The sequence below is a fragment of the Sparus aurata genome, chromosome 9, assembly GCF_900880675.1.
Source record: "Sparus aurata chromosome 9, fSpaAur1.1, whole genome shotgun sequence".
Classification (NCBI taxonomy): Eukaryota; Metazoa; Chordata; class Actinopteri; order Spariformes; family Sparidae; genus Sparus; species Sparus aurata.
The window spans coordinates 24,080,386-24,092,724 of record NC_044195.1 but is presented as its reverse complement, the minus strand read 5'-3'; the positions used below and the strand labels follow the sequence as shown (position 1 = coordinate 24,092,724).

Below are 12,339 nucleotides of genomic sequence, written 5' to 3'. Positions count from 1 at the left end.
CTGTTTTCACAAGAGAGCAGCTATATATGTAAATGAAGACAAATTGACAAAATTGAAAATACCCTTTTAATAACAGTGTAATGGATTTACTAACAGAGAGGTTCAATGTGAATAAATAATAGTTACAATAAATACTGTTACTCGTAACAAATAAATATTAAATACAGTTTACAAAAGTTAACAAGATGTTTAAGAACAAGATTTAAAAACCTACAGAGAAATACAAATGTGTATATAACCATGTGGTTTGGCAGAAAGTCATTAAACAGCCAACCAATGCAGTGTTGTTCGCAGCAAATAGTGAACTGTCAACCAGACAATAATTCCCATGTTTGAGTCTGTCTGCACCTCCTATCTGATCTCACATTGTTATTAAGGTTCACTGTCTTACTTACTCCTCTCCCCTTCATTATTGGTGTCTGTTCTCTTCCGACTCCTCCTCATACCTTCCACATACTGTCAGTTTTTGCCTGCATCATTGCTATTGGAGGAACATATGGAGGAATCTGGTGTGGAAGCGAGCGCTGGCGTCCAGGAGGACACACAAGCTCTGGAAAGTCTCCCTATCATCAAAATGGTTCCCTGGGAACAGATGATAGAATGAATTACTAATTATTATTATTAGGGTAAGTAATATGATAATCAAGATACAGTTGCATTTCTACCTCATGTCTGTTTTTCTCAGATCAAGCTCAGTTGAATAAAACAACAGGGTTCTTTCCCTCTTCCACAGTCAAAATCAAGCAACATTTCTAAGTAGCAGACAAAGTAATTTGGTATGAAATCCCACATTTTGAATTAAGCAACATTTTTATCATAAACACTGCCCATGTTCGAGCACTTTATCCAAAACCAGGCAGTTTTCGTTTACCTCAAAAACGCCAAATTAAAATTTGAGTGTTTTCAAGGATTTCCAACACTCGTACAAACCCTGAAATAATCTGAGAAGGAAACATTACTCTTTGGTTGAGCTGCTAATAGACTCAAGCAGCCGAATGACAGGATGGAAAATTGCCTTAAAGTGCTCATAAGGCAAAATGTTGAGAACCATACAGAGAATGAAAATGTCTTGTATGTAAGTGAGCTGAGTGGCATGAATTTCAATCACCACTCACGCAGTCTGAAATCACTCCACTACTTTGATGTCAATTCATTGTTATTTGCCACTCAGGCTGAGAGAAAACCTGTTTTGTTTGTTCTAAAACATGCTGCTTTTTCATAAATTCACATTAGCAGAGAATTAAACAGTGGAAGGAATGCAGCACTCCAGGTGTATTATTGACCATTAGCACTGGGTGAAGATAAAAGAGGCTCAAAATTAAAGAGGGAACGTTAATCAGAGGCAAACAAAGGAGGGTTCGCTCCAGGTGAAGAAAACACATCCACTCGAGGTAAAAACAATTTCAATAAAAGAAAATAAAGGATTTCCTGGTAGATTCCGTCTGTGTGAGCTGCCTCACGCACACATCCACCCGTCAACACACACATTCATTGTTCATTATTGTACCTTTCCCCACTATCTCAACGCTGCGGCTATTGTTTCTTCATACTTTGAATGCAATATCACCATATTACAGTATCATATGACTTGATGTCATATCTTCATGTAATATGTTCGGACGTCAAAATTTAATTTTGCTGTGAAGACGAAAAGACCTTCACTAAATGAAATTCACACCCCAAAAAAGTTGACCCACCTGTTATGGAAAACTCAAAAATCTCCCTGGTGACCTCTGAAAACATGTTCTCCAGGTGCTGGATGAACAGAAACCTCTCAGTTGCCGTGCTGAACACCTTGCAGATCTGCTGCACCAACTTCACCGCCCATGACATGTGATAGCCGTCCTTCTCACACACCTGAGGACGAAGCCATGCAAAACTTTAAACAGGCCTTTTGAACTCACAAATGTTGTCATAGCCTTAATTACTGAAATAGTTTTAATAAACCAGGATCATTTTAATGAGGTGGGTCAGTTCCAAGGCTCTGGTATAGTAGATGCATTACCTGATTAGTGAAAAAGAGAATATGTAACCAAAGTCAGCACCATGGACAGCACCAAGGTTATTATAGTTATCTAAAACTAAACTAAAAAACTACAACAAAAACATTTCTGAAAAAAGATTGTGCACTTACAAAAATAGTAAACGTGAAGAATAATAGAGGAAATGTCCTAAGTTTTAGTCTCTTTAGTCTAATTTTTCTCACCAGTATGATGTACACGATGAGTCTAGAGATCTCAAGAAGTCGTCCGTTCACAGCCTTGCTGGCCAAAAAGGTGTAGCAGAGACTGTTGCCACACAGGACCAAGAGACGGGCCACATTCTCCATATGCCACGGCAGAGGAATGACTGGAGATGATGAGGAAGAGCAGGATAGCCAATCAATTCAGGGGGCCTTAAACTAAGATGTGTTTATCTGCAGGTGTGTGATATTAAAGCATTTGAGACTTTGAGAGCCACTGAGGTACGATACCAAAAAGCTCCTCCAAGATTGTCAGCATCGACGTGGTGGTCCAGTCTTTGACTTCCAGTTTGCCAAACAGCAGGAGGATGGCCCGGGCCAGGTCCCACAACGCGCTGTGAGGCAGCCCCCTCTCTACCAGATCCTGCCAACCGAGGGTGCCTGCATGATGGAGGACAGCACCTCACTTATTAACTAATTCATACTATGGCGTATCACAAGCTAATATAAAAAGCGCTGTTTTCCAACACCAGGTCTCTTCCACCAGAATATGACACTATTGGTCATTTATTTAGGTCTCATTATACAACTACTTTCTGTACTTCTGCACAGTTTTAACTCCTGAACAGAGTTCAAATTTACATTTACATTCAAAATTCATCAAAATTTCAGTCCAAACATGAATTATTAACCACAGTCAAGGGACAGCACTCATCACTGGTGAGAAATAAACTACAGAAAGCAAATCATTTTAGGATAAAATATGTTGCCTAGCTGAGGATTACAGTCTGGTCATGTTTTCAGAGTTGCAGTGTAAACAAATTGGGAGATGTCATTCTCAACAAATTAAATCTCATCCTAAATCAATATGTTCTCCTAGAGTCAAATAAACACGATCCCCACAACATGATTGCTTTCATTAACTGTGAGTGTTGAAGTTATCTTACCCTCCGGCAGCAGAGGTCCATAGAGAATGAACAGTAAGTGAGCCTGGCTGACCATGGGCCAAGGCTTCAAAAGGAGAGCTAACCAGAACTGGCAATCGGGCTGGTTCGGCCACGGGTCCAACAGAACCTGACGGCAGAACAGACGGAGCTGCAGCTCCTGGTGCCACCGCACGCCTGGGGACGGAGCAACGAGTAAACAAACCTGTTTTTTTCGTATCACGCCACAGGGTCGACAGTAAAAGGCCACTGATCCCACTCCTGTTGGTTCTTGTTTTTAAAACTCAGCTATATTACCAAATCCAAATGTGCACAGAGGTTACTGGCCAACCTGTGGCACACTTCTTTCTAGCGTTATTTTGTTGCTGAAAATAAAAGATGAGATTTGTTCTGCAACCTTGAGAGTTTTGTTCATTATCGATTGCTGCCACTTCCGTGCAACCTCAAATATATTTTTCAAGCTTTGGAGAAGTGCAGGCTGCTGTTCTGCCACACTTCTTTCAAGCAACTCACAGCGAGAGCAGGCTCATACTTGCAAACAACATCTCCTCTGACTTCTTGCATGTTTTGAACAGAACACTTCTGCCCTCCAACAGTCTGAAGAATTATTTGATACATCAGTCTATCCCGTTGCTGCTAACTGAGCTCTGAAAATGAATCTCAGTATAAAACTGACAATAAAGTTGTATCATATCATACCGTATCATATTGTATAAAAACACACCTGGTTTTCCTGTGATGACTGCCTCGATTTTTTGCAGCAGATTTGTGAGGTCACACAGGAAGTTGAACACCCTGTGGCACTCCAGCTCATCCCAGCCTGCGATCAGTGTCTGTAGAGTATCCAACACAACATATCGAGACACTTTCACATAAAAGATTCCTATTTCTCTGCTGAGGTGATGTCATATTACACAGTATGTGTGCTATGTTGTGAGACCTAAAGTCCAGTAGAGATGAGATGTAAGGAAAGTTTGTAAATGCAGAAAACATCTCAGTTTCAGGCTTTTGTTATAGTAACAGAGTACATTTTTGTCATGACACTTTAGTAAACTCTTACTACAGGATGGGACTGTTTGGGACTGGTTTGTTATTTACATCAGAGTTTTAATTTTCCGATCTTTAAATGAGGGCCTCACCTGCAGGAAGACTCCATAAGTAGGGAAGCCGATGCAGTCTGCTGTTAAGCACTGCTCCAACATGAAGCAGTGAATCTGAAACAGATCAGAGGGAGAGCTGTATTTATTTTCCTCATCATTAGCAGAGGCGATGATCAACAGATATTTTGGCTGAGTAACATATCGTTCAGAAACAACTCCGCAGCAGTCAAAAGGATGTAAGATAATGAGGCATATTAGACAGCAAACCATTCATCACTTTCATGACTGATCATCTAATCCACCCAATAAGTTACACCATTTAGCCTGTGTAATTACACTTTTGTTAGCCTGTGTAATTACACTTTTGTTGTTGATGAGACTGATTTCTTTGAGAACGCTAACAAACATCTAGTGTGGATTTTTTTCGCTTAAAATTAAATGAGTGAATACAAAGAAAGACATGTTCAAAAGCCTACAAAGCCGGCTGCGTGATGTAGCAGTTAACTTTTCTTGCCTGTGAAAACCTGCTGAAGACAAACTTCAGCCTGTCCTTTGTTGGCAGCAACAAGGTGGATCTCTTGAACAACAAACCTGAGACATGGAACATAAAAATGTATTAAATACAGGATAGTTATGAATACACAATGCAACACAAAGCTGAACTTAAACTGCCACTCACCCAGGTCTCTGTAGTGTCCAATAGTCAACCTCTCTTCAAGGCAGGTGTTGTGGTGAAAGTTTTCAGTTATCATTTTATTCCTCCAGGCCAGAGTGGAGATGTAGTCCACAATGTATGTATTGATTTCCTTGGACACCATGCTGAACACACTGATCTCAAACACTTAAAAACACAATTTCCATTTATTTTTCTGCAATTTTATACTTCAACTCTACTTCACTATAATGGCAAATATTGTACTTTCGACTGAATACATTTATTTAAAAAAAATTGACTTGACTTTAGTTACTAGCTACAGACTAGATCAGACTAAATAAAACCCTGATTCCAATAACCAGAAAAATGCTTAATATTTGATCCATTAATCGTCCAGGTCAATAATCGGCCGGCCCCTAGTATACAGTTTAAATGTGCATGTAAGTATATGCAATTTACTTTATCTTAATCTTTTGATCATTGCAAGAAAATCACTTCTGACATTGAAGTTCAAATACTTAATTTACTCAAGTACTTTTTGTACAGGACACTTTAACTTTTGCCAAAGTAACATCAATGGTTTTAACATGAAATATTTAAGTTACTTTTACTCAGAGTATGACTTTTGGGTACTTTATACAACACTGTCAACTACTATGTATACTAATATGACAGTTTCTATACAAGACAAGTCTTTATATTTGATGTATTGTTCATTCTGTATGTAGCATATGTAACGTTAGCTCATCATGCCAATGGCCTTTTAACCTTTTAAACAACTATCTTAAAGGCTTTTAGCTAATCTTACTTTTCATTGGGCAAGTTTATGTGAATTTATCAGTTTATAGTATTTAATCTGTTGAATGCAGTTTCAGTAAACCTTTTTAAGAGCACGACATTATATGACGAAGCCAACCAGTTCACCTACCAGACAGTTTGTCCAGGATCATGCGGAACACCTCTGCCGGGAGCTTGTGGAAGTAGCTGCCGCTGATGTTGCTCTGGCTGCGGGTCACGATGGTTCTGGCCGGGTGGGGCCGGTGATAGCTCCGCTTGAGTTGCTTGGTCTTGCGTGTCAGCGTGAACTTCCCAACATTTCTGGAGGCTTTCCTCGCCATCACCGCCACCTGTGAATTGGCTGTGTTCCGAAAGATAGGGCAAATTTGACTTGAGAATAAAAGAAACTCTGACGCTAACCAGACGTCGGCGTTAGCTAAAAATCAAACAGAGGGAGCTAAGTCACCATAACTAGCTAGCTTAGCTACATTAGCCTTGCTAGCTAACCTGAACTACTGACGGACTACATTGGTTATGACTTGATTAACTTTTAGGTTTAGTAGTGACAGACACAGACATATAATTTAAAGGAATACAAGCTGACACCAAAGCAATAGAGTATCTTACCAATATTATGGATATTGGATAGGCAGCTAATGTAAGCTAACTAGCTCTAAAGTTATAAAAGTGGAGTCAGCTGCTAGCGTGGCTGTCAGTCCGCGACGGCGCGAAAATAATGACTTTAATGATGCTTTACGTGGCTGACAGTGACCTGAGGCGCGTCTATTTCGTAAGTATCCACAAAAGACATGATTCCAAGTAGGGCAGGATAAACCAGCAATTTAAAAATGTCACTAATGTAACGCTTAAAGGGCGAATAAGTATGAGCAGTGGCTTTTATTCAGTAACTTAGAAAAAGAAAAAGGAGATAATCACATATTTAAGTGGAAAAGATTAAGTGTGTTCAGTTTTTGATGTGTAGTTTTTGCATTATAGAAATGAAAGTAGGCACTGTTCATTTTAGCCGTCGATTCGTCTGTTGGAATTAGTTAGGCTATTTGGTTTAGAAAAATAGGCTAGCAGATAATGGTGAAAAAAATGCCTCAAATGTCGATTTTATATATATTTATTTGTCTGGTACCGAAAGATGGTGAGTTTACCGTCATAGAGAAGTAAATGAACCAGAAAATAATCATATAAATAGCAGGAATTAGAGAATTGTGTCTTTTCTAGGCCTCACTAGGTCACTTATTCCCAATAATACAGTTGGGTAGATTGATAAACTGATATATAAATGTAGAAGCCAAAAAAATGTTTTGACCATAATAAACTGTATTATATATTAATGAAAGGGCAGACACCCCAGCTTTTTCTTCACAAAGTGGCTTTTTTTACTAAATTATTAAAATCTAAAAAAAAAAAAAAAAAGGGTCAAAAAGATCATCTTGATCTTAAAATCTGTTCAAAAAGGGCACATGTTGGCCTGCACGGGCTTTTCAGTAAACCTGACACAACATCACGGTTGTGTTGCCCTCCAGCGCTGTGCACGACGAACCAGCGATCCTCAGCTGCTAATCACAGGATTACTCTGCTTAACTAAGACTATTAAGCGTTCCACATTCAAATGGCGTCTCCCACAGGCAGACCTTGGAGAGGATCATCCCCGTCAACAGAGAGCTCTTGGAGAGAACTGAATGCTGCACAAGCGACCAGAGGGAAGGGCTGGTAAAAAAAATTAAATTAAAAAAACCTTGTGTACCAACAGGATGTCATGGTATGTTACACTCAGGGGCACGAATGGATCAACTAGATGGACCTCAGAAGAACCTGGAGATGAATGACCTCACCTGAGAGCTGTATGTACCACACAAAGATAAACTCAGCTTTGCAGTGTTAATTGAGTATCGTAGTCATTTTCCTCTTGATTAATTGCAGTTCATTTCTACCAGCTATAAGCTGATACGCAGGCTAATTTGCACAGTCCCAGTCATTGTTTCCTTTTTATTGTCTATTATTCTTTCCCACAGATGTAGAGACGCAGAGAGAAGAATTATTGAGACAAAAACAGCACATCCGCTGAGGACAATATCTCTTCTGTCCGCCTCTTCCCTGGCAACACCGCTCTTTGCCCTCCGGAGCGACGTTTTGACATCGGCCCTGTTTATCTGTCTTGAGCAACACGCTGGCACCGGGACTGTCTCTCATGTCCTCTCTGACATGATGCCCCTGACAGGGATAATGCTGCTGCTGCTGATGATGATGAGATCTAACACTGGCCAGTCACATATCTGACAAAATACAGCAGCACGGGCGCACATTCCTTGTTTGTTCAGGCAGCAGCAGATACAGAAGGAACTGGAATCGATGCCAATCAAACTATTTATCTGGAGGTGCACCGTCTGGACTCCCAAGGCTGTGTAATCCTTGTGTAACCTTGTTGGTGAGTATTCAAATGTGGTGTTTTTTCTTGATATCAAAATGTCAAAGCTTAGTGTTCCATGTTTAATAGATTGAAAAATGAGTAAACGTCATGAATATCACATTGGATGTTGGATAACTTGTGTGCAAACCAATAGGAAATAAGATGCTCTTAACAGCCTCGCCTTTGTTGCTGCTGCTCACTTGTTATGCCTTCAGTGTAGTCAATCATTAGGTAAACACAATGAGGCTTCTATCTCCGGTATTTTAAGGGGCGCCCCAACAGTGCGAGGTCCAACACTGAACAATAATCAAACCTGTTGTTCTCTGAGAGAACAATGGCTCCGTATGAACACAGTTCGGTTTCTATGGTTTCACATTTTAAATCTTCTCAGTATTCAGGATGTTTATTTGTGTTTATTTCTCACCTAGAGAACATTTCGTTCGAAACAGTAGGAAGGAACAAAAGTAAATGCTTAACTACCCACAAGTCTCACATGCTCTTTGGTTTTTACTTGTGGCCTAGAGCCTCCTGGACAGTTTTCGTGTGACTAAGGATACTGTTGGGGACAAATTTCAGACTCAGTTAGTTAATTGGAGGCCACTGGTGCAATTTGTGACAAAAGAAGTGTCCCCCTCTTGGAAAAACAGCAGATTTTTTGGGTCAGAGTTTAAGATTAGGGTTACCTAAAGTTCATGCTTAAGGTTATGCAAGTGTTGGTTAGGATTAGGGTTATGGTAAATCTCCAGGAAGTGAAATTAAGGCTATTAAATGTCCCCTAAAGTACCATGTGAGAGGGTGTAAATGTAGAACTGAGTGTCAAGTGATCTTAGAATTTGGCCAGTTATTACTGCATAAATTGCCACAATCTCTCTGGGTTTGCGGCCCATCTGGTAGAAATGCCCTGTCATCATCAGCCCCTCTTCTCTGAAATATCCCGCAGAGCCGTGAAAAATGTTCAAAGTTAGTGGTTTATAACAGTTGCTCTCAGCTCGGGTGGTTTCTGTAAATGTTTAATTTCCTCTCTCGCTCTCCTTTCCTGAGGGGCGGTGCGCAGCTTAACAAATAGACTGCTGTGCTTTGCCCTCCAGAGGAGAGCGTCAAACAGGTGAAGCTGAACACTGCTCTCATTAGTTACAGATGCAGTCACCTGCCACTCACCAGAGACTGATGCCAGAAAAGTTTCCACAGCTTTTTCTGCCCGCAGACACTTGAGGAATGGCTCAGACGTAAGCTCGGTGGAATTTACTGTACTGCTGGGGACCATGCAGATAACGGGAGGAATCCAGCCTCATCTGTAGTTTTGAGTGGTTCTTTTGTATGTGGTGATTTGTTGCTTCTGTGTGTTGATTTTCCTTCTCACTTATCCATGGATCCATTTGTGAGTGAAAGATGTTGCATCCAGGTCCCTTATTTCAAACTGTAAACTTTGTACTTTGCAGTTTGAGCGTCTGTCCGAGGGGAGTGAATCATGGCCAGCATGGCGGTTCAGCTCCTGGGCTTCTTCTTGGGGCTGCTGGGGTTTGCGGGAACTGTCGTTGCGACTCTGCTCCCCCACTGGCGCAGCACAGCCTACGTGGGCTCCAACATCATCACGGCCACCTCCTACATGAAAGGCCTGTGGATGGAGTGTGTGTGGCACAGCACCGGCATTTACCAGTGTGAGGTGTACAGATCTCTGCTGGCACTGCCGCGTGACCTGCAGGTAAAACACATTCAGCTTCCAGTTTTTCTGACTGTGGGACATTTTGATTGGACTGTTTTTTTTTTGCTTTTTTCTTGCATTTTATAGACGAAACAGTCAGGTTGAGCAAGTACTCATCTAGTATCCATACTTACTGGGTAGCTAACTGAAGTTTATCCATAAAAGTTTATATTTTGAATCACGGGGAAGTCGTGCTAACAGCAACAGTCACATGCAGGAAGACGACTACAGTTGATTTGCATTGCAGAGATTCGTATGTGAAATAGGCCAGCGTTATTGTTATTTCTGATGATGTATGGTTAAGCTGACTGATAGTTTGCCAAGTAAGTAATACAGCACAGCATGCTTGTTTATTCTCCTCCACATTAGGCTGCCCGGGCGCTCATGGTGCTCTCCTGCGTCACCTCGGTCCTGGCGTGTGTGGTGTCCGTGATGGGGATGAAGTGTACCCGCTTCGCCCGAGGCTCGCTGGTAAAGTCCCCGCTGGCCTTAAGTGGGGCGATTGGTTTCCTCTGTGCCGGCCTGCTCTGCCTGGTCACCGTGTCCTGGACCACTAACGACGTTATTATGGATTTCTACGACCCCTTCCTCCCCAGCGGGCTGAAGTATGAGATTGGCCTGGCAGTGTATCTCGGTTACGCCTCGGCCTGCCTCAGCCTGACCGGAGGCCTGGTGCTGTGCTGGAGCAGCGGCGTCGACAGGTCCCGGAGCCCCCTTCATCTGCCGAGGAATCAGCCATCATCACCTCCCCCTGCCTTCAACCACATTTACCCTCCTGCTCCTCTCTACAAGCCCCCCGATGCCCTGAGGGATAATCGTGCTCCATCTCTCTGCTCCCTCGCCAGCAGTGGCTACAGGCTCAATAACTACGTCTAAGACTGCACAGGGAATGTTTGAACAGAAAATAGACTGCAATTTTTTTTTTATATCTGTACAGGATCTTTTGCATCTTCCAAACCCATAAAATAAGTTTTAAAAAAAGGGAAATGGAGAACTATATTGTATAATGTATTTTACATTATTATAAGTAACTCTGAACTGTGTGTGTGGGAGAACTGAGGACACGTTGACCTGCTGCTGTGTACCTGTAGGACCAGAAGGTGGCGGTATTTTACAGCAGAAGAGATGACATAAATCACATTCGGCATGCTGTGCTGCAACACTCATGTTAATGGATAATTGCAATTGCTCTGTCACTTGTTATTGTAGCCGATTTTCTTGTTGGGATTAACACTTTATTGTTTTGAAAGCCAGTTCAGTTGTAAAGGTGTTTTTGTTTTTTTAAAGAAATGGATGATAGTGTTGCAGTATGTCATGCCAAAGAACATAAAAAGCAGTGAATGTCAGTTTCTAATAATTCACACATAAATAACTTTTTTTTAAATGCTTTTTTTATTGTTTTGATTAGAAAAATACAGCATTAATAATAACAATTACTGCTGTGGCAACTGAAAAGGTCTTTGTGACAAAGGCCTGCAGGAGGTGACAATGTGACACTTGTTGGTTCGTATGTTGACAGTAATGGCATACAACCAAGTACATGTGATCATCAAGTGCTGTATTTAAGTGTACTACAAGGAACTTTAAACTGGCTATGAAATGTTCTCGATTTAACACTGATGCCTCTATTTGACGTACAAAAGCAATCAGGACCATCAGGGAGAATATTGACCATTTCTGTATAATTACTATAATTATTTGTAATGCTCGCTCACTTTCACTTTTGTCCAAATGGGCCAACAGATCAAACAATAAAAGTTCCTTGTAGTAGCTTTTAGTACAATCTTGAGGTACTTTTACTAACATTTTCTCCTACATTGTACCTTCGCTCCACTACATTCTGAGGGCGGGTACTGTGGTGCTTTTACTCACCACATTTATTTGATAACTTTAGTTTCTCGTTACATTGCAAATTGCAAGTTGCATCCAAAGCAGAGCCTTTTCTAAATTAATTAATTTTATCAGCAATATCAGTAGAGTGCTTAATATCCAATCTCATAATTTTCCAGGCTGATAATCAGGCAACCCAACGTATACAGTATATAATTACATGTAAATAAAAGTATAATTTTACTCATTATTACTCATATTTGAGAACCTTTAAGTATTGGATGCATTAAGGATTTTCCCCACCTACTACTAAGCCTTGCTTTTATCAAAGTTATATTTTAAGACAATATCTTTACTTTTTCAAACAGTAATTGTCGATTTTTTTTTTTACTTCTAAAAGCAACACACATTCAAAAATGCAAAAAAAAAAACAAAAACAAGGTACTCTTCTGGCATAAAGGTTAAAGAGCCTTAACTTAGAATTCAAATCAATGACAATGCACATTCAGCTCATTTTCAACACACATTTTATAAGAATTCTAGTCAGAAATATCTGCCTGCCAGAAGAGAAACTTGGATTTTTTTCTTATTTAAAGTTTAAAAATGTTTTTGTTCTTGATTCCGTATTACTAAAACTTCCTCATAGAGATTTGAGTAATTCTTAAGACATCCACTGGATGGAGACAACGATCTTTAGCACAGACAGCCTAAAGCCTTCAGGTGGAGC

The 12,339-nt window shown here is 40.5% G+C and overlaps 2 protein-coding genes across 4 annotated transcripts; one reads left to right on the top strand and one right to left on the bottom strand.

Moving 5' to 3' along the window:
• Window positions 1–48: 48 nt before the first annotated feature.
• LOC115587947 (F-box only protein 47) lies at window positions 49–6,432 on the bottom strand. The gene is made up of 11 exons (XM_030428096.1): window positions 6,286–6,432; window positions 5,810–6,019; window positions 4,906–5,067; window positions 4,741–4,817; window positions 4,266–4,340; window positions 3,851–3,959; window positions 3,130–3,303; window positions 2,474–2,623; window positions 2,207–2,349; window positions 1,698–1,857; window positions 49–582 (listed from the first exon to the last, which is right to left on the bottom strand). The coding sequence occupies exons 2-11, from the start codon at window positions 5,997–5,999 to the stop codon at window positions 482–484; spliced, it is 1,341 nt and encodes a 446-aa protein (XP_030283956.1). The 5' UTR covers window positions 6,000–6,019; window positions 6,286–6,432; the 3' UTR covers window positions 49–481.
• Window positions 5,952–11,796, top strand: LOC115587949 (claudin-14). 3 transcript variants are annotated; one of them, XM_030428098.1, is made up of 6 exons: window positions 5,952–6,448; window positions 7,424–7,514; window positions 7,686–8,098; window positions 9,212–9,395; window positions 9,520–9,782; window positions 10,152–11,796. In XM_030428098.1, the coding sequence occupies exons 5-6, from the start codon at window positions 9,549–9,551 to the stop codon at window positions 10,656–10,658; spliced, it is 741 nt and encodes a 246-aa protein (XP_030283958.1). In that variant the 5' UTR covers window positions 5,952–6,448; window positions 7,424–7,514; window positions 7,686–8,098; window positions 9,212–9,395; window positions 9,520–9,548; the 3' UTR covers window positions 10,659–11,796. The 3 variants fall into 3 exon arrangements, with proteins under 3 accessions (XP_030283958.1, XP_030283957.1, XP_030283959.1); XM_030428097.1 differs by having other exon boundaries at window positions 7,303–7,514; XM_030428099.1 differs by lacking the exons at window positions 5,952–6,448; window positions 9,212–9,395 and having other exon boundaries at window positions 7,211–7,514.
• The last annotated feature ends 543 nt before the right edge of the window (window positions 11,797–12,339 follow it).

Excerpts from the sequence above, each read along its gene's own strand:
- LOC115587947 (XM_030428096.1), bottom strand. The coding sequence starts at position 5,999 with ATGGCGAGGAAAGCCTCCAGAAATGTTGGGAAGTTCACGCTGACACGC. Across the intron at positions 2,350-2,473 it reads AATCTTGGAGGAGCTTTTTG|TCATTCCTCTGCCGTGGCAT; the intron begins GTATCGTACCTC and ends CATCATCTCCAG. Across the intron at positions 1,858-2,206 it reads TCATCGTGTACATCATACTG|GTGTGTGAGAAGGACGGCTA; the intron begins GTGAGAAAAATT and ends CTTCGTCCTCAG.
- LOC115587949 (XM_030428098.1), top strand. The coding sequence starts at position 9,549 with ATGGCCAGCATGGCGGTTCAGCTCCTGGGCTTCTTCTTGGGGCTGCTG. Across the intron at positions 9,783-10,151 it reads CACTGCCGCGTGACCTGCAG|GCTGCCCGGGCGCTCATGGT; the intron begins GTAAAACACATT and ends CCTCCACATTAG.